The sequence below is a fragment of the Diadema setosum genome, chromosome 1 (assembly GCF_964275005.1).
Source record: "Diadema setosum chromosome 1, eeDiaSeto1, whole genome shotgun sequence".
In the NCBI taxonomy this organism is placed as follows: Eukaryota; Metazoa; Echinodermata; class Echinoidea; order Diadematoida; family Diadematidae; genus Diadema; species Diadema setosum.
In genome coordinates, this window is record NC_092685.1 from 40939424 (window position 1) to 40959946 (window position 20523).

The 20523-nt window shown below is 36.8% G+C and overlaps 1 protein-coding gene across 1 annotated transcript in view; it reads left to right on the forward strand.

Moving 5' to 3' along the window:
- Positions 1-2456: 2456 nt before the first annotated feature.
- Positions 2457-20523, forward strand: part of LOC140236690 (tubulin polyglutamylase TTLL5-like) — a 119510-nt gene continuing 101443 nt past the window's right edge. The window contains exons 1-15 of the mRNA XM_072316648.1: positions 2457-2691; positions 3631-3740; positions 8919-9001; positions 10368-10474; positions 11003-11066; positions 11785-11851; positions 13442-13524; positions 14056-14125; positions 15145-15229; positions 15695-15796; positions 16705-16796; positions 17274-17381; positions 19036-19117; positions 19517-19578; positions 20175-20263. Coding sequence (XP_072172749.1) covers positions 2498-2691; positions 3631-3740; positions 8919-9001; positions 10368-10474; positions 11003-11066; positions 11785-11851; positions 13442-13524; positions 14056-14125; positions 15145-15229; positions 15695-15796; positions 16705-16796; positions 17274-17381; positions 19036-19117; positions 19517-19578; positions 20175-20263 — 1398 coding nt within the window. The 5' untranslated portion in view covers positions 2457-2497. The remainder of the gene's footprint in view (positions 2692-3630; positions 3741-8918; positions 9002-10367; positions 10475-11002; positions 11067-11784; positions 11852-13441; positions 13525-14055; positions 14126-15144; positions 15230-15694; positions 15797-16704; positions 16797-17273; positions 17382-19035; positions 19118-19516; positions 19579-20174; positions 20264-20523) is intronic.

A 20523-nucleotide genomic window follows, 5' to 3' on the forward strand; every position in this document is an offset into this window, starting at 1 on the left:
GCATATTTTCTAAAAACTGGAGTGAACAATTGACATCAGTTGGCTGAATTTGTAATTTCCAGGAGTCTGTGAATAAGTGATGTTATTTTTAGCCCAAATTTCATCCTCTGAGTACGGAATTCAAAGCCACGAAAGAAAGCGTCCGGTAATTGGATGTGCCACCCTACTATGCTGACCCGCATCATCTTCTCCCTCATTATTGACACGACATACCCCCTGTCGTAGATATCATATGTGATGCCTTTCAGCGCTTTCTTCATCACCATCAATCCGCAGACATTCTCACAAACTCTTTTATTCCATATGCACGAACTGTTGGCTACCGATTGTAAAAGACATGATTCTTCCCAGACACAACCATGGACAGGAATGCTCTGCCCCAAGTAACCGCACCAGCGACCCCAACATACTGTACCGAGTTAACAGCGCCCCGCGCCGGGGTTATGCACCAAGAATCAAGATACATTTGTACCTTCAACTGTACCACACATCTAAGCTCAGTTTCAGCAAATGGTGCAGGATATTCAACCCCGCCCGCTAGATGGGAATGGGGTGTTTAGCTGCACTGTAGAAAATGTAATCATGGGTAGCTTGCTTTTAATAGTTATTTTAATCTGCACTGAGTACACTATGCCCTTGGTTAATTTATATTTTTTTCATTAATAATTGCAGGAATTAAGAACTGTCTGTAGATTCCCTTTTATGCTGAATAAAATCTCACATAGCTGTAGGATTCTAGGCTTGATAGGTCTAAATTTACTCAGAGCATTTGTACTTGTAGTTGGACTTCACAGGTGTCAAGTTCTTATCTGCAGCTATGAAATGTTACTACATCTAGTACATGTAGTGTCTGTGGCATAGAAATGATAGAATTTTTTATATGCTAGTAAGTCGGTATCCCAAGTAAACAGTTTAAAAGGTGTAAAGGGTTCAAGTTCTACTGTTGCGTTGGTTGGTGACACAAGACCATTATTTAGCTAGTATATACAGGGAGTTCTCAGTTCTGCTAGCCACTTGAGCTTACTTGGATCCATGAATTGATATCACATTTACAAAGTTCTGATTTTCATATCCAGTAACAGAAGAGGGTAATAGGATTTGGAAATATCTACTAGAAACCTAGTAACACTGTCATAACACTATTAAAACCACCCAGATAGGGTACTATGTAGGCCAACCAGCCTTCACATGTCGGGCGTGACAGTCATGCCTCATAGTTTTTTCCCACACATAACACGCCTGACGAGGTTTTTCTCACGCCTTACTAAAGAAGGTCACATTTTAGGACACCCCTTTTGTTTTATTCAGAATGAGCCAAAATATTCCATTCAAATATTTAGTTTGTGTCAATCATACAATTTAAAACTTTAACAGTCCTAAAGCCCCTGGGCCTACTATTTTGAGCAAAACAATATTCTATTTCACAAAACAGGGATACTAGAATCAATCACATCTACAAAATACAGGAAGCAGGCAGTGGTATTATAAGCACCTTTCTCTGCCATTATGTGTACAAAATAAAATCAAAAAAAGATATTTTTAGTTGATATTTTAACAACTTATAACCTTCCCCTTCCTAGGTTGATAGAAGACTGCAAAATAATTGGATACAAAGAATAGATCTTATTTGTGCATAGGTCAATAGTTCAAGTGGACATTGCAGTGCTTCCTCTAATTTTCGCATTATATCTATACTTTGCCTTATTGAAGAGTTTCTGGTTAAAACTATGGGTAGAGGTGACTCCAAAATAGTATTATTAATTACCGTTATTCACTGGGGGCACACCCAAAGTGAGTATAACTATACTATTGGAGGCACCGTGGCCCATAGTTTTGACCAGAAACTATTTAGGCAGAGTATAAATTGTTTGTTTTGTGTACCACAATTTTAATAGAAAAAGTCGTCATAAAAAAGTGGCATCATTTTCCAAAACAGTGTCAGATATGCTAACATATTGAAGTATTTGAATATACACATGAAGCTCTTTCAACCATTAACTCAGGGATACATTTTTGATGCAAAATATAATTCCTCCTGTTGTTGCTGTTTCTGAGAATGGTTGAAACTTTAGCATTCCATAACTTTGTTATTCTTAGGCAAATTATGCTGAAACCTCTACCTTTTTGTGTCTAAAGATGAACATACATTGTACTCTATAATGAAAGCCAATAATCAATATAAAGACCGAACATTAGTTGGCGTTGCAATGTTGATAAAGTATGGGTCCCACATTGTACTTATAAATGTACCACTTTGTAACATTTTAATTTCCCAGTCCCTATTGACCAGAGTGTAACAGGACAGGTGGCTAAGTGCTTAAACAATGCAAATGACAGAACTGACCAGTTATGCTGACCAGAAATGCTGCGCCTTTAACAGAATGTAATGAACATAATGCAGACTTCACTGTACATTAACATGTTATCTTCCATTATCTTACCATTTAATAGCTTGGATTATCGAGATTCCAGCTATGCGCCTGCACTGAGTCCCAACATGGCCTCCAGTGTATCGTCTGACAACGATGATGATTACGACTCCGATGTCACGTGTGGGAGTAGCGACTCTGACGACAAGGACCGTGACTCCTACGACAGTGGACACTCTTCGAATGATGACAATGCAAGCAACGACCAGGATGATGACAGCGAAGAGAGCGATGATGACGACGATGATGATCGAAGATCAAGGTATGGGGACAGGATGGACATGAATAATCCAAAAAATTTTCAGAAATTTAGTATTGGCTAATGACTGATAAAAAAGGCGAAGAAATGTTTTGCCAGTAGATGTCCAACTTATGATCATCAGTCAAAAAATACACTTTTTTATTATATGTATGATACTTCTTTATTTTTTTTTATCTCGTTAATTTTTCGTTATAATATATGTGATATTAACAAAGAATGGAAGATACGATTTTGTTGCTGCTCTGAACCCTTGCATTATGATTTGACATATTCAATTCAAAGTAATTCTGATTCAAGTAGGCAATCCATTGTGATTAAATGATGCCTAAATATGCCATTATTTGCTCCAACAGAGATTGTTTTTTTTTACAAAGTCCATGTTTGCCATTCATGTGGTATTATGCTCTTACTGAATCTGGTAAGAAACTAAAATAACAGAAATATTGAATACACTGTAATTATCTTTGGCCATCAACCAAGTAAACTATGGACTACAGGTAGTCTAAAATGGGTGATTAAGATACCCAATAGCTTAGACAGTTATTCTGTTCAATGAATGTGTGTGTTGTTGGAGTGGCAATTCAATTTTTATATAGTGATGTTTTTGATAAGTTATTAGTGTCTGCTGTATGCCATATATTTCACAGGTTGGGTGCTATTTGTGAATTTAACAATACACAAAAATACAAACTCTGATCCTGACATGAATATGATGTGCATGTGAACATTTCTCCTTTAACTACTCACAGAATTGTTGGAAAGTTTCTATTCGCACAAAAATTAGACTTGCTAAATATGTGGCATATACAGTAGTACTAAAGTTGTATGAAAACTTTCTTCTCTCTCTCTGCAAAATACCAATGTGATATGGTTATGGGTATCATATTTTCACAGGCTTTACCTGTACCTTTGTTATCTCTTCCTTTTTGTGTGTAACAGTGAGAAATATGAGAACGTCGTGTGGTGTGGACCCAAGAAGGCCATACCTGTCCTCATTTTCAGGCCCGAGTGCAACTTCATGAAGGTGAAGAGGCTGTATGCCACAGGAGGTATGTTCTGAGTGTGAAGATTTATAAATCCACTTTACAGCTGTACTGCGCACAATATCAATCTGTTTAAACTGTTTAAACATTCGTTTTGTAAGTGGTGTAGTGTTTTGTAAGTTAGTGGTTTTGTTAACCCTATTTCCACCGGGGGGAATGCTCTCGCCACGACATTTTATAACTTTTTTCTTTCAAGTATCGCGCAACTTTTGAGACCAAATTTGTTGCTCCCGGGCATACCGTATTAATTCATATGAAAATGAATATTTTTACTTTCAATGGCTGATAATGATTTATTTTAGCCTGATTATGCTTTAAAAGGTTTCTACGACAAATTTTGACAAAAAACAACAAAACCAAAAAGAAAAAACATAGATATACATAAGAAATTCAATAAACAATAAAATACATAAGAAATAATTATGAAGCCGAATTTGTGCTTCAATATTATTGTTGAGGATATTGAAAAGAATATGTTCACCAAAAAGTAAAAGTCTTGGAGCTTTATTTTTTTATTTATAGGCAAACAAATTATTTTTGCAGAAATTAGCATAAATTAATTAATATAGAATACATAAATGAAAGTTTGAAAAATCTAACTATACAGTCTTGTAGATTACATTGGCCTCTACTGTAGTGCAAATTTTCGTGAGGATCGCATGATCCACGACCGAGATCTGAAGGGGGGGTCCAAAAGGGCCCCCCAGTGGTTTCGAGTCCCTCAAAAAACCTGGTGGGATTAGGGTTAAATTTGGAGTGATGGTTTCTGCCATATCAGGGCAATTACCTCCCGAGGACAAGTACCCCCCAGCTAAATGCTGATTAGTAATACGGTTAGAGTATAGATTAGGGTTAGGTTTAGGGTTAGAGTTTGGGTTAGGGTGAGGATTAGGTTCAAGATTAGGATTAGGGTTAGGATTAGGGTCAGGGGAATGGTCTGGGATATAGTAATTGTGCAGGAGGTAATTACCCTAGAACCATTTTCTGCATTTCCACGTGTATTGTCGGATGATGTGGCATAGCTTGTGTCAAATCCATCTTTTGTCCATGGCAAATCTTGATAAATGCAACTGGCAGAAGATTTTCACTGTGATATTAACAAAAGGAATATTGTCTCCATCATGTGAGTATCATTTGATATGAGGTGCACAGCCTCCAGCAATTTGTATTGTCTGCATTGAAAAGAATTCACACAAAGACATCTTTTAGAAACCACCTTATCCATTTTCAGTGTGTTTCCCTGGGGGGTTGTGTAGTGGGCTATTGCTAACAAGAGCTTTACCTCAACTTGGAATATAATGATGCATAGTCTTTTCTCTCTTTTTTTTTTTCAGCACTTTTCTACCCATAGATTGATAGGCAAACATTTATGCATATTGAATCAGTTGTTTGTAGATATCCATTGGTGTATACTTGCTTATTGCTAAAACCACAAAGTAGATTAAGAAAATTTTTGTTCACAAGGATGTTTCATGGACTGTGTGTGTATCTCTAAGCTGTATTAATTCAATTCATGTTTCTTTGAAATCAGGTGTAATCAACACCAGACCATAACAAAAGTTTGAGGTTCATTCACATAGTTAAGAAACATAGGGAACACCATCATACTTGATTTTGAGTGGAGAGAGATTAAACTATTCATTCATTCTAATTATGACTTGACAAAATATGAAATGTCACAGGATCAATATAGAAAACAATTAGGGCAGGAAGAGAAAGAGAAGAAAAAGTGGAGGAAAGATATCAAACAGATTGTGAAAATCGTACTAGATCGAAAGTGCTTGACTATTAAGACATAATATGATTAATAACAACAGCTGTGAGACATTTTGTAAAGAGGGCTGGGCTTATCTCACTACAATATAAATCCTTACACATTCACTTATGGTGTGTGTGCATCTGCTCTCATTCATTGCCACATACCATTTGTAGTATGTGCACCCTCTGTAGTCACCACTGCTTTAACAATGATTTACCCAGTATTATTGCCTACCCCGCTGCACACAGCCCTCCATATCCTCACTGTAATCAATAAATAATTGATTTGACATGATTGAGTCGGCTCATGGACGAGGCGAAATACCATTGATCACTGTTTCTTTGTCTATTGACCAAGTTGGGGATGGGGGGGGGGGGTTTGTCTTGGTGCGCGAGGATCAAAGGCATTGTGTAGAGGCCTAGATAATTTAGTGATGTATTTTTTTTTTTTGGCATTGTTACCAGGAACAAAGTTACAATGTTTGTGTGTTTTTTATTGTTTGTTTGTTTTGTTGTTGTTGTTTTTTTTTTTGGGGGGGGGGTTGCCGTGATGATTAATAAGTTGCTGCCATACAATGTATGTCGGTGTAATGTTTCTGTAATAAAGCCATTTGAAGTGTGTTGAGTATATTCATGAATCAAAACTGAATGTTCCTGAGCACCCACTTGAAAAGCTAACTACTGTCAGCATGTGTAAAGAGATACTTACACCTCAAGGTTACCTTCAAATCAGAGCAAGGATAGAACTCCTTGTATGCTCTTTATGCTCTCAATTGTGGCTTGAGTGAAAATTTGAAAGTCTTGCTTGTTTTATCACATCTTTTAGTAGTACATTTGTTGAAGTTGAGGAAAATAGTAGTGATGATTTTGATTTTGATTTTTTTTTTTCCCTTCAATGTCAGATTAGTTGTAATGCACGAAGTGTGCATGAATCATGTGTGTCATGTATCAATTTACACAACTATAATCCCATGTAGGGCTACAATATGTGATAAGATAAATTGCAGTTATAACCCATCAGCATGAAATTTTGAAGTCACTATGAGTAGGCACAAGTATGACATGTATTTGATGACGTGATTGTAATAATTGTTCAACACTTACAAGAAGTACTCTGTTTTAGTGTCAACAGCTGCGATCGTCATCATCCTTTTAGGAATTATGAGATCAAAGAAAAGCCAGACTTACACTGTGAATGAAAAATATCCCCATTTATTGCACATAAATGTGATGTAATCTTTGTATAATTGTGAATCCAAACAAATGTGACCCTGCATCACAAAACCAACAAAAAGTCAACATGTATTTAGTTAAGGGCAGATTCTGTATGAGGAGGCTCTTTGCTTTTAAATGATGTATAATTCAATTCAAGTGGATTCTCCTAACCTATCTAAATATTGAAAAGAAAGCACACACTCTGGAAATGGATTCTCCTAACCTTTCTAAATATTGAAAAGAAAGCACACACTCTGGAAAAGTGTGAACTGAGAAAAGAGGCTCTGAAGTACAGGGCCTATTCAAGTAACATACTTTCCCATTCTTTTTGTGATCCCAAACTTACAAATAATGTAGAAGAAGAAAAGCTCTTTCAAACAGAAAATATGAAAAACTCAAGATTGACTTAGTTTACCAATTTCACTTTTTTGAGTCCTCAAGTAAAATCAAGTGGTGCAACAAATTTAGAGGCAACCCTTTAACACATCTGTTTCCAACCCAAGATGTGATAGCTGACAGACCTACTAAATGTCAAACCCAAGTGTAGCACCCACTTGTGGCACCCACAAGAGGCAGCTATCGAAACTGTCTCTGCTAACCCAAGAGGAGGGATTTTTGACAAAAGGCTTCAAACAGGATCAATGAAGTTCCTTTGATCACCAGAGCGTTTATTGACATTGGGGTGGCTACCTGCCTGTTTCTGGTATTTACCTGTTACCTCGCTCTCCCATTTGAACCGAGGGGTCCTTTGTTTGGGAGAACTTAAAGGCATTCCTTTGTTTGATTAATCCATACTGATTTTAGGGCATATTCTTTAATGAACCATTCTTGCTTAATGGGTATGTGGTGTGTGTGTGTGTGGGGGGGGGGGGGGTGTATACATAGGTGAATAAGCTGCTAAGCTTGTTATCCAAATGAGTTTTAGGCTTACTAATACTATACACTGTTAGATGCTATGTAAATGTGTCACCAGGTGGTGAAAACATTAAGGATTTTATTTGCCTTTTCTACCCCAACTAGCATGGGAAAGTGGCATGAAAAATTTTTATTTTCATCAAGTTACCTCTTAAAAGCAGTGTCACATTGCACCATTAAAGGACAAGTTCACCTTCATTAACATAAGGATTAAGAGAATGCAGCAATATTAGTAGAACACATCAGTGAAAGTTTGAGGAAAATTGGACAATCGATGCAAAAGTTATGAATTTTTAAAACTTTTGTGTTGGAACCGCTGGATGAGGAGACTACTAAGTCTCGTGATGTCATATGAGTACAACAGTATAAAGAAAATGTAAAGAAAATTCAACATATTTTCACTTTTTTTCGCATAATAAAAGAGCACCTGACTTGCCTCTTTCTAAAGGCAATGGGAATAATATTACCCATAACATCAATGTCAGTAACGAGTCAAGGGAATGTGTACTTTTTTCAAAAGATGAAATTTTGTGAAATTCTCTTTATATTTTCCTTATATTGTTGTACGCATGTGACATCATACACTGCAGTAGTCTTCTCATCCAGCGGTGACTGCACAAAAACTTCAAAAATTCATAACTTTTGAACGGATTGTCCGATTTTCCTCAAACTTTCGATGATGTGTTCTACTAATATTGCTACATTCTCTCAATCCTTATGTTAATGAAGGTGAACTTGTCCTTTAAGAATGAATTAGAACCCTGAGAAGTTGTATGTCTGCAAATTACTTTCCAAGCCATCAAATACAGTACATTGATGTCAGTTCACTTCAAGAATTTAAAAAAAAAAGTTTTCTCAGTAAGCATCTGCACCAAGAGAGTAAAGGCAACTTAACCATGTTGGTAGCAGTATTTTGCACCTTGTATGAAATGTAATCTGTCACTTTAAATCTCTACCACTCATTCCCTATTTTTCTGTGGCTAAAATTTTGTTTTATGACCATTTCCTGATAATGTTACTTCTAGGCCTGACATGCTCTTAATGAGATTACAAGTTGCAGTAAATCATTTCAAATGAAGAAGTGGTTTGTACAGTATTCAGAAGCAATGGTGAATAGGGATGTTGATACATACAGTGTATATTGCTTATATTTTCACTGCTTTTACCAAATGACTGATATAAAGATAAAGACTGATACAACTTGTTATTATTGAAGTAACAGCATGGTTGATGATTAATGTATTATTTACATCCTCAATGTTTTTCTTTGTTTGTTTTCTGTCTGTGCCCCTCCAGAAAAGAATCACCTTGCCTACAAGATAGTGCGAACAGATTGTCGGGTCATTAGGCAGCTACTTCACAAACATGGCTTCCACGAGGTAAGTCTGTCAGTTGCCATGGCAACTACCGAGCACTTTAGGCCCGTGCTGATCGTGTATACCTTGACTGTGCTGTGTAGCTGCCTAGAGATTGTTTGGTAGTGGCAGCCTGTAAAAGTTTTATTAGGGTAGTAAAAAAAGGCTGTAAACTGCAGGGAACTAAATTGAAATACAGTACACAAGATGCACCATGTCAATTCACTTTTTCTTTTGAACATACAGTAGTTTGTAGGCAGAGCATCAGCAGCTGTACAGTGTACGATGATCTTTTTTTTTTCCTTGTTTGCTCCTGTTGTTTAAAATGAAAAAAAAAAAAAGCAGAGAAGCTCCATGTGTTGGTGCATTTGAATTTATCATGTGAGAAACAGAAAAAAAAAGCAGTGCAAATATTTCTCTCTGACATAGCTGTTAGAAAAACATAACATGCTTCCATGAATGTTCTCTGCAGTTGAATTTATCACTGTAGTGCCACACATAGCTACCTACACACTCCAACAGAAGTTGCATGCCAGTGCAAGGAAAGATTGTAGGTCAGCATTCTTCCCCCTTGTATATTTTATCTCATCCTTTATTGAAGAAGATAGCATTCTTCAGTATTGGTTTTATAACAGGATGAGGTACTGTAAAACGATGAATGTTCACATGCATTTTAATTTCGCGAATTTCGCGAGCGCCCACATTCGCGAAATTAAAATGCAGGCGAAAGTCCTCGCCTACACAGTATGCATTGGATGCCTGTTGAAATTCACAAAAAATTCATGCTGTGAGAAAGGTCAGCAGCTCCAATTTGCGAAATTTTCATGCCGTGAATATATCGTGTTTTACAGTGAGTTTGATGCATGAGAAAAATGCAGTGTAGACAATCTCCACAGAAGTCTTCAACTAGCTCAGTATGGAAAGGGGGATGTTGCAAAGGGATCTCTCAGCACAAACTCACTGTCTGGTGATTTAACATGGATTGGCATGCTCTTGATTGGTTGATCAAGACTGGTAATCCATGAATTATGCAAGAGAATCATTGATGCCATTGGTTATTGAGATGTTTTATTAATCCTTTCCATTCAGTTGCCACATGCATTGTGACAATAGTAATGTTGAAGATGATAATAGTGCTTATGATTGTACAGTCTAACCTGTGTATAGCGGCCACCCGAGGGAGACAAAAAAAAAAGTGGCCATTGAAGACAGGTGGCCACTATAGACAGGGTAGTTATCATGGCTTTTCTATTGAGGGAGGGATTGAGTTTAGTGGTCTTTCTGGCAGGTGGCTGCTATTGACAGGTGGTCACTGGCAGGTTTGACTGCATTATGTTTTATCTCTTTGATCTTCCTTATGTTCTTGTTCTTCTACCATCGGTCGTCACAGGTGCATCCAAACAGCTCCGATTTCAACCTGATGTGGATTGGGTCGCACGTCAAGCCCTACACGTTGAGGAGTTTCACCGACTTTCAGAAGATCAACCATTTTCCGAGGTAACGGCTCCGCCACACAAAGCAATTTTTGTACACTGCACTGTCGTATCATCAACAACACTTACTGGCTGTGATGGCCTATGTCTAACACGGCCGTCTTTAGTGTTTCAAAGGAGACTGAGTGTAATTTCACATGAGATTAACAGCCGGTTTGTTGTATGCTAGATCAACCGCGCGATGAAACCCAACAGTTGATTGCTCAGAACAAGAATAAGAAGATATCAGTAATATGACCAAATAAATGAATAGATAAACTGTGAAAGAATTCAATGAATAATGTTATATTATTGATTAGAAATCATGAATAAAAAGTAACTAACTTAAAAACTAATGCTAAATGAAAGATTTTAAGATATAACAACAGGCCTATTGAGGCCTCATGAATGAACTGTAATATTCCATTTCAGTTTCATTTAGTGCACACTAATGGTATTACTTTTGTTCATGAAAGCTGTCAGATTGTTGCAGCAAAATGCTTAAGTGAAGGGAGTCATTGTACTACATGTCCCTTTCTTTCCCTCCCACCAGGTCATATGAAATCACAAGAAAAGACAGATTGTATAAGAACTTCCAACGAATGCAGCATGCCAGGGTAAGACATTATGTGTTGACGGTCTTCAACCACTTAGCAAATATCGTATCTGTCTGTAGTTCTAATCAGAGAAAATATGTCTAAGGTCCATTTGTGTAGTTAACTGTACTATCTGATGGATCACTAGACTACATTTGTCAGCTCAATCAGGGGGGAAAAAATGTATTAAATTGTGTATACCGTCATTGAGTCTTCATTCAATTCATTCATAACATTGATTTCAATTCAAGTATTGATAATTATTCCTATACACTACAGTATTGTACTAGTATGTGATTCATTATACCTTTTTATGTAAGACACTTTCCATATGATAATTTCTAGATCTTTTTTTTTTTTTTTTTTTTTATTTAGATCTTTTTATAATCTGCCAAATGTCATCACTTTCACAAGCAGCAAGCCATTGTTGTGGCATTATTAACACAAGTTGCTTTAGGGTGATTTAAATCAGGATAGGCTCTTCTACTATTTTATGTTCCCTTTTAAAGAAAATGCTCAATATTTGTCTCTCAAAAGGGGTTGCTTTGCTCTTTGTGCAATTGTATTTCATATTTACTTTAAAGCAAAACAGAAAGGGACATACATGCATATATAGAGACAGACAAACAGACAAATAAGCAAGTAGAAGACAGGTTATGAAATCCGCATCAGAATTAGCAATCGGTTTAGTGGGATCAAAATCACATTGTGTTTTTTTTTTTTTTTTTTTTCCCCCCAGGGTGCTCGCCATTTTGATTTCTTGCCACAGACGTACTGCACACCATCTGAGTATGATGACTTGGTCGGTAAGTTACCCATCAAGATGTTTCACGCTAGTATTGTTGTTTAGAAATCGATTTTTACAATAAATGCTCCACCCTTCAAACAAATATTCTTGTGTTATATGGGTTCCGTATTAATGGGTAAACTCAGCCTAGCGGGTAAACTCGGCCACTAGCACCCTCATTACACGTGGCAGAATTTTCACGCTAGGCCGAGTTTACCCATAACTACGGTACCTGTAGTAGTGTATACTCTTTCTTTTTGCTCTTCTCTTTTTAATCACAACACACTTTTTTAAGGAATAGCAATTGACATCTTGCACTATAAATGAAATTTGAGTGTAAGACATCCTTAATGCAACAGTACAGTTTTATTTTCGTAATCATCGAAACAAATGTGCTATATGGAAGTATGTGAATTTCATTAATGAGTTGAAGAAGAATGTTGACAGACTTGTAGCTATATGTACATCCTGAAAGTTGCTGACAGAGATTTTAATGGTAAACAGAGTGGCTTATTTTGAGTTTGTTTTTGTCCCCGCCGAACGAGTTCGAGCAGGGGACTATGAAACGGGCTCCGTACGTGTGTGCGTCCGTGTGTGATCAAAATGTTCAATTTGCTACTTCTCTGTCATTTATGAGCCAATTTTGATTCTGTTTGCTTTATATGATAGCACTACATGGGAGCTTTAAAACTTCTACACAGAATTTCAGTTGTGACCTTTGACCTTGACCTTTGACCTATATTGTACATTTTGCTACAAAATGCTACTCCTTCGCCATTTCTAACCCGATTTCGATTCCGTTTGCTTTATGTGATGGCACTAGGTGAGGGCTTCAAAACTTCTACACAGAATTTTGACCTTTGACTTCTTTTACCTTTGACCTTGATTTTTGACCTATATTGTACATTTTGCTACAAAATGCTACTCCTTCGCCATTTCTAACCCGATTTCGATTCTGTTTGCTTTATATGATGGCACTAGTTGAGGGCTTCAAAACTTCTACACAGAATTTTGACCTTTGACTTCTTTGACCTTTGACCTTGATTTTTGACCTATATTGTACATTTTGCTACAAAATGCTACTCCTTCGCCATTTCTAACCCGATTTTGATTCCGTTTGCTTTATATGATGGCACTAGTTGAGGGCTTCAAAACTTCTACACAGAATTTTGACCTTTGACTTCTTTGACCTTTGACCTTGATTTTTTACCTATATTGCACATTTTGTTACAAAATGCTACTTCCGGCGGGGACATATATTACGCACCGCATAATTTCTACTTTTCCTTGTTACTTCTGTTTTATGTGTGTGATTAGGAAAAACAGTGTATGATTTGAAATGCATTAACCAGTACTTCATTTGATATCTATCTAGCCAGTAGAGTGCCTTTGCAAATAAGGCTAAAATGATGTCGTTGTTGTTGTTGTTTTGTTGTTTTTGTTGTTGCTGCTGCTGTCGTTGCTATTGTTGTTGCTGCTGCTGTTGCAGTTGTTGTTTTGTTGTTGTTGTTGCTGTTGTTGATTTCTTCTCAGGGGAAGACTATCATGCAGATTTGATATATACATAAGCTATAATTGCCCATCTTTGTGATCTTATCTGTCTTGATAGCTGCCCATAACAAGGAGCGAGGTACTTGGATTGTCAAGCCTGTAGCCTCCTCCAGGGGGAGGGGCATATTTCTCATCAACAGTGTAAGTCAAGCCTTTCTTTAATCCCTATTTTTTGAATAATAATGATGATGAGTGATTTACATATTGTAAAAAGTGAATGTCTAGTATTATAAAGTACTGCTGTAAAAGGTGTACAGTTGTTACTTTATGTCACTGAGTACATATTTATATTTTTGCCCCTAACTTTCCCAGACTTACAAATTTCATGTGTTGGAATGACGTATCATGCCACCAACTGTACTGTTATTCAGCTGAGTTTTTCACTCCATGGACACAAATATTTTGAAATATATACTAATCATGTCAATTTTGTCTGTATTACTTTTTTTTTCTTAATCAGTAATGAATAATGAAATATGATAATTGTTCATGAACATGAACTAGACTGAGGTAATCATCTGGTTGAGCTGAATTTGGCGATGCATTTCAATTAAAAATCTACTCATGGCTGAAAGGATATATTGTAGAAATTGCTTTAGCCATTTCATGTCATCGACATTGCTACAGTGAAAGTACAAAATCACATTCTAAATCATCATTTTGCTCACACAGCCTCAAAATGTTCCACTTGATGCTGCCTATGTAGTGTGCCGCTACCTGAACAACCCTCTGCTCATCGACGGTGAGTACCTTGTCAGATATTCAACTCAACAAGATAACAAAAAGTAAAGAAAAGAAATGTGCTCTTTTCTTGTGCAGTCCATCCGTAAAGCTGACAGTTCTCAAAGAGCAATGGCTGCATGATATTTTGTACAGTTTTGTGAATCTGTAAATGATCATACGATGAAGGTTCTGTTTCAATGTACAATTGTATGGTGTATGTCTTTAAGTACTCACAGTGTAGTCTAAAATGATTATGCGATGATGGTGCTATTTTGATATACATGTCTGAGCTTTTTAAGACGTTTGTCGCAAATTGTGATTGAAACTGATGATAACCTCTTTTTCTCTAGAGGTGGAACTATATCTGTAGGCCTACCTTTTGAAAAGAAATCGAGAAAAATTACTTTATGAAAAAATACCAATGCTTCATTTCAGGATCAAGTTATGTTTGTTGTCAGAAACTAATTTTGATGAGAAAAAGCTTGTTGAATGCTCAGAAACTGTAATAGTCCTTAAAAAGGATTGACTTTTTGAAAGACAATTAAAAAAAAATCAATTTGAGTTGTGAATCTAATTTAATTTTACATTTGCTCATGACAGCTGTTTGCTGATTTTCCACATTCATTTTGCAAGCATGTCTTATACCCATTGGAGAGGCACCTCGGCATGTAATTTCTACAGGCTAATGCATATAAAGGAGCTATGATGAAATGAATAGAGATAGAACTTAAGATACTTTAAGAGGTATGAATTTCTCATTTCAAAACAAGGTGTAGACCCAACGAAACTGCAGGTGTTCAAAACAAAAATCAGAGAACCTTTGTTGGGGAGCATTGCACTGGAGTCTGTGCATTCACACATAGCACCACTGTATTCTTTTCACAAATTCTCATCAAACAGTTTAAGAAACTGTCTCAAATCAACTCTTTCTGCCTACATCACAACAGTGGGGGTTTTTCCCCAGCTCTTTCGATCAATAGTAGTGTATTCTTCAGCTGTCTAATCTGGTCACTTTTTATTTGCTCTTGCTTGATGCAGGCTTCAAGTTTGACCTGAGGTTATACGTTGCCGTGACATCGTACGACCCGCTTCGCATCTATCTCTACGAGGAAGGTCTCACCAGGTATGTCACATTTCTGCACTGCTTTCATATGGCAGCTCCACCCATGCTGCTCTTAGCACACTGCTGCATAGAGTAAAAACAAACAAAACAGTATAATCTAATAACAACCCTCAAACTAGTAAAAAGTCTGCAGCCAGTAATAGGAAAGAAAGAAGGGACTACACAAAAGTCCCAGTGGTGTATCCATGTCGACTAGGGTACTTTAGGGCAGAAACTATTTTACTTTGACATACATTCTTTTTCACCCAAGTTTGCCACGATCTCCTTCATTTTGCATTCTGTTCTGTAGGTTTTTCAAAAGTATATTGTTACTACTCACAATACGTATGATACTTGCTTTGTTGTTAGCTGTTTCTGCAGGAAAAAAGAAAGGTTCAGGAGAAGGGTAGGCAGGTAACAGCAGAATGTTTCCATTCCTTCACAGTGTTGTTGTTTTACACTATCTCTTTTTCTCTACACTATCAGATTCGCTACCGTGCAATACCAACAAAACAACAAGACGATCAAGAACACCTGTATGCATCTGACAAACTACAGCGTGAACAAGAAGAGCACAGACTATGTCAAGTGAGTGTTAATTCTGTTACACCTGATACACCATTCCTATTCTTCTGTCCCTTCAGATTTATAAAGGTCAAAGTATATTCGGGGGGGGGGGGTAAATTTATGTAGAGCAAATATTAAATAGCATCACTGTTCAAACAAGCTCTGTCATCTTTTTTAAGCATATCAACTTTTTTAAAAATAAACTCATGTTATGAATAGACTTGATAATGCACTTTATGTGTTCAAATCTTGCAAACTGGTTCCGTCAAGTCACTAGTGAATTTGGTGAAGAAAATTTGTCTTTGCAATAACCAGAATTCTGATATGTAATTTACAGTGTTGAGAAGCATTATTATGTGAGTCTGTTATCCCCATATCTGTGTTACACATGTAATCCCGTTGATGTTTTATGTCTTAGCAAAGTGGTGATGCCCAAGATATCCTATCTCTGGGTAAATATTACATCTGTCAGTTGGCCATTATTAATATTTGTTACTTTGATTTCCAGAAACTAAGTAAATGTGAGGATGACCTTTCCATGGTATACTGATCATGTTTGGGGTCATTAGGTCACAACTCTCAGTTCAGAATCAGATGCCAAAATTATTACCCTAGCATTGCCAGGTACCCATTTATATGCCTGGAGCAAGAAGGGCATTGTGATTATTATTATTAAAAAAATAATAATAAAAAAAAGAATTAATAAAATAAATTGTAAATGTCTTTTTAATGGACATATGCACTCGGTGGGATTTGAACTCAGGGCCTCCACTTGAAAGTCAAGAATCTTATCCACTGTACCACAGTACTCCCACAGTATGTGATCTCCTGGCATACATGTAGCTCAGCAGCACTCTATCAAGACATGTATGAAATGAGCTATGGAATCTAACTTGGGAATAATGTGGACATCTTTCCTCTGACTGCAGGTGTGATGATGGCGATATCGAGGACTATGGCAACAAGTGGAGTCTGGGAGCGATGTTTAGGTACCTCAAGAAGCAGGGCAAAGATGTCAGACGTAAGTGATATGATGATTACATTTCTTGCAGTCATATGTTTCTCCTTTAAACATAATAAACGATTGATACAGTCTGTATGTTACTCTCGGTAAGTGCCCTCGTTCATTAGTTTGTCCAAGCAGTAATCAGCCATATTGCGCCCGAAACACATCAAAATACCATCGACACATTCCGTCATTAAATTATGGGGTGATGGAATATGCTGGGAAGTCACCTTTTCAAAACATTACTGCAATGCAAAAATCTATCATTTTTACAGTGATTGATCTCATTCAAAATGATTAGGTACATTGTATGTACAAAGCTTATGTTTCTTGTAGTCAAATGTTTATGCATGATTTTTTTTTTTTTCCGCCATATTGGACTTGTGTGAAGCCAAATGTGGGCAAACTTGTCTTGAAGAAATATAATTTACTTGTTAGGGCAAGGGATATAGCTAACTTTCAAACTTGTTTTTCTGTCACCCTACCCTGCAGTTCTACTGTCGAGGATAGAAGACGTGATCAATAAGACAATCATCTGTGCCGAGCTTCCTGTTGCCACGGCGTGCAAGATGTTTGTCCCCTTTAGGGGCAACTGCTTCGGTGAGTTTGACCGGGCCAGCACAGATGGACATCAGTCCTCCACTGACATATTTTCCTTTCAGAGTGAAAGAGAACTCTCTCCCAAGTCACAACTTGCTCAGTGTTATGGTCTGTGCTAAAATCATCTTTGGTACATCAGTCTAAATTTTTGCATGTCAACAAGGTATATTGTGTATGTATGCTCAGAGTGCTGGGTTGTTGGTGCCCATTCCTCATGCACTGAGGTACTGTACGAGCTGAAATTTTCGCGGTGGTTTTATTCACGAATCGCCTTTGAACCGCGAAAATAACAACACGTGAATATAACAACGCGTGAATAACTAAGTTCAGTTAGACGCTCGCAACCGCAAAATTAACAACACGCGAAAATGTCCTCCAAGTAGCAATTCGCGAAAATATCTGTACGCGAAAATTTCAGCTCGTACAGTATTATTTCATTTGGAGTGGATGGGTGGGGGGAGATAAATGTCTTTACAAGAGTTGCTAGCAAACTCTTAGTGTCTCTTTGTGAATTTGCTGAGTCGTAAAATTAAACCACATTATTAAATGATGGCAACCCTGTGCAATGATTTGGTCTAAGGCAATTTTGTGTGTGTGTATGTGTGTGTCTTAACAAGACTTAGTTTATGGCAGAGAAATAGCTTACTGGATATAGATATGTTAGACTAGTACAATCTTTCAGCTGTTTCTTTTAAACTCATGCAACTCACAATTACATAAGAAATTCAGAAGGCAAACTAGATTTATAGGCAAAATTTATTGCTCTAAATTGTACTCACACTTGTGTGTGATGTCTGTTATGTGGTTGCGATACGATTGTTTTGGTGACAACATTTTTTTTTTAATTGTTGTAAATCCTTAAAGGACAAGTTCACCTTCATTAACATAAGGATTGAGAGAATGTAGCAATATTAATAGAACACATCATTGAAAGTTTGAGGAAAATTGGACAATCGATGCAAAAGTTATGAATTTTTAACATTTTTGTGTTGGAACCGCTGGATGAGGAGACTACTAAGGCTCGTGATGTCATATGAGTACAACAGTATAAAGAAAATATAAAGAAAAATCAACATATTTTCACTTTTTTCGCATAATAAAAGAGCACTTGACTTGCCTCTTTCTAAATGCAATGGGAGTAATATTACCCATAACATATGTCAGTAACGAGTCAAGGGAATGTGTACTTTTTTCAAAAGATGAAATTTTGTGAAATTCTCTTTGTATTTTCCTTATATTGTTCTACGCATGTGACATCATACACTGCAGTAGTCTTCTCATCCAGCGGTGACTGCACAAAATCTTCAAAAATTCATAACTTTTGAACGGATTGTCCGATTTTCCTCAAACTTTCAATGATGTGTTCTACTAATATTACTACATTCTCTCAATCCTTATGTTAATGAAGGTGAACTTGTCCTTTAATGTTCTGCTTGAATAGTCATACCAAAGAGACTAGGGTCTCACCACATTTGCTTGGCCCTTACTAAGGTTTGATAACAAACATTCATTACAGGAGATCATTTCACAGTGTTCCACTGAGCTAATTTCTGTATGCCAGAAACCACGGTGCTCCAGCAAAAGGCATTCATGGAAGTGCAGACCCCAGCAATTATTTCTTCTACCATCCTCGTTTTGTCTTGCATCTTTTCAGAGCTGTATGGGTTTGACATCCTGGTTGATGCCAACCTCAAACCGTGGGTCCTTGAAGTCAACCTCTCACCGTCTCTTGCTTGGTAAGGTCTCAAGATTTTAAGATAATTGCCTCGAAAACTGATCCCTTCCATGAAGAGCAGAGTGAAACTTGATTCATTTCATGAGTGAAATACAGCAGTTATAGTTAAAAGTTCATGAGTTAATGATATCATGTCACAATACAAACATATGTCTGCACTGTAAATCGCAATATCTGAATGAAATATATCCTTGCGCTCATTTTGTGGACAGACTACACATTTACGGGTAAGTCTTAGATTGAAATACACGAAACCATGTGAATCATAAAAAAAAAAGGATGATATCAATCGGTAAGTCATAATTTCATACCAACTGAAATTTGTCTGTATACCTGTGCATTCTATCATAAATGTTTCATCTTGTAAGAGGTCTTGTTTTGCATTTCTCTCAACTTGCAGTGATGCTCCCATTGATTTGAAGATCAAGTCCAACATGTGTGGAGATCTGTTCAGTCTAACAGGTAAAAACAAGTTTTCCCTACATTTGTGAGTAAGATGTATGAAGACTAACAATATTTTAGTCTTTGGCTGTTATATAGTGACTGCAGGTTTGGTTACTTTCTTTTATTTTCTTGTTTCACATAATTGCAAATGTGGCAAAATATTACTCTGCAGGGCACAGAAACTATGATAGTCAGTGAACAGTTGCTAATGGCATTTGACAAAAAAAAAAAAAAAAAAAAAAATGAAAAAAAAAATGATTGATTGCTGATTGGAGACATGAATAGATAATAGGATGGAGAGATGAATTCTGATTTTCAGATTGCCTCATTGCAATTATTTGACTCAGCAAAGAAACCTTACTCGTCATCACAGTTTCTGCACCAAATACATCCATAGAAATAAGCAAATTTTATACTGACATTTTCAAATAAAATCTCACTGATTTCAAACAATCAATGGTACATTAATTTCCAAACAATCAATGTAATAGTCACCATTGATTTATGTCAACATTGCATTATATTCAAATACCCGCAGTGCATTCTATCTATATTCACATCATCTTTGGTTCGATGGTGTCTATCTCTGTGTTTGTTTGTTTGTGTGTGAACAGGCTTTGCGGTTCAGGATCCGGTAATGAGGCGAGTGCAACAGAGTAGGCGGAACCAGGATCTGGCAGCGTCCAGCACCCTTAGGCAACAGGTAGATATTTGCACAGTACAAGTCTCTTCCAATGCATTACTACTCTCACAGTTCATTGCACATTCTCCCAGTCACTTTTACACTTTGTTTGCTCTTTGTTTTCGTTTTAAAGTCCTTAAAGCCCCATGATCATTAACATATTTGTCAATACTATGCATGCACTGTTTGAATCACTGTGTTATCATATCTTCACTTATAATGTTACATTTTGCATTTTTATAAAGGGGAAATGATCAAGCAATATCCTTGTGACTGATGCA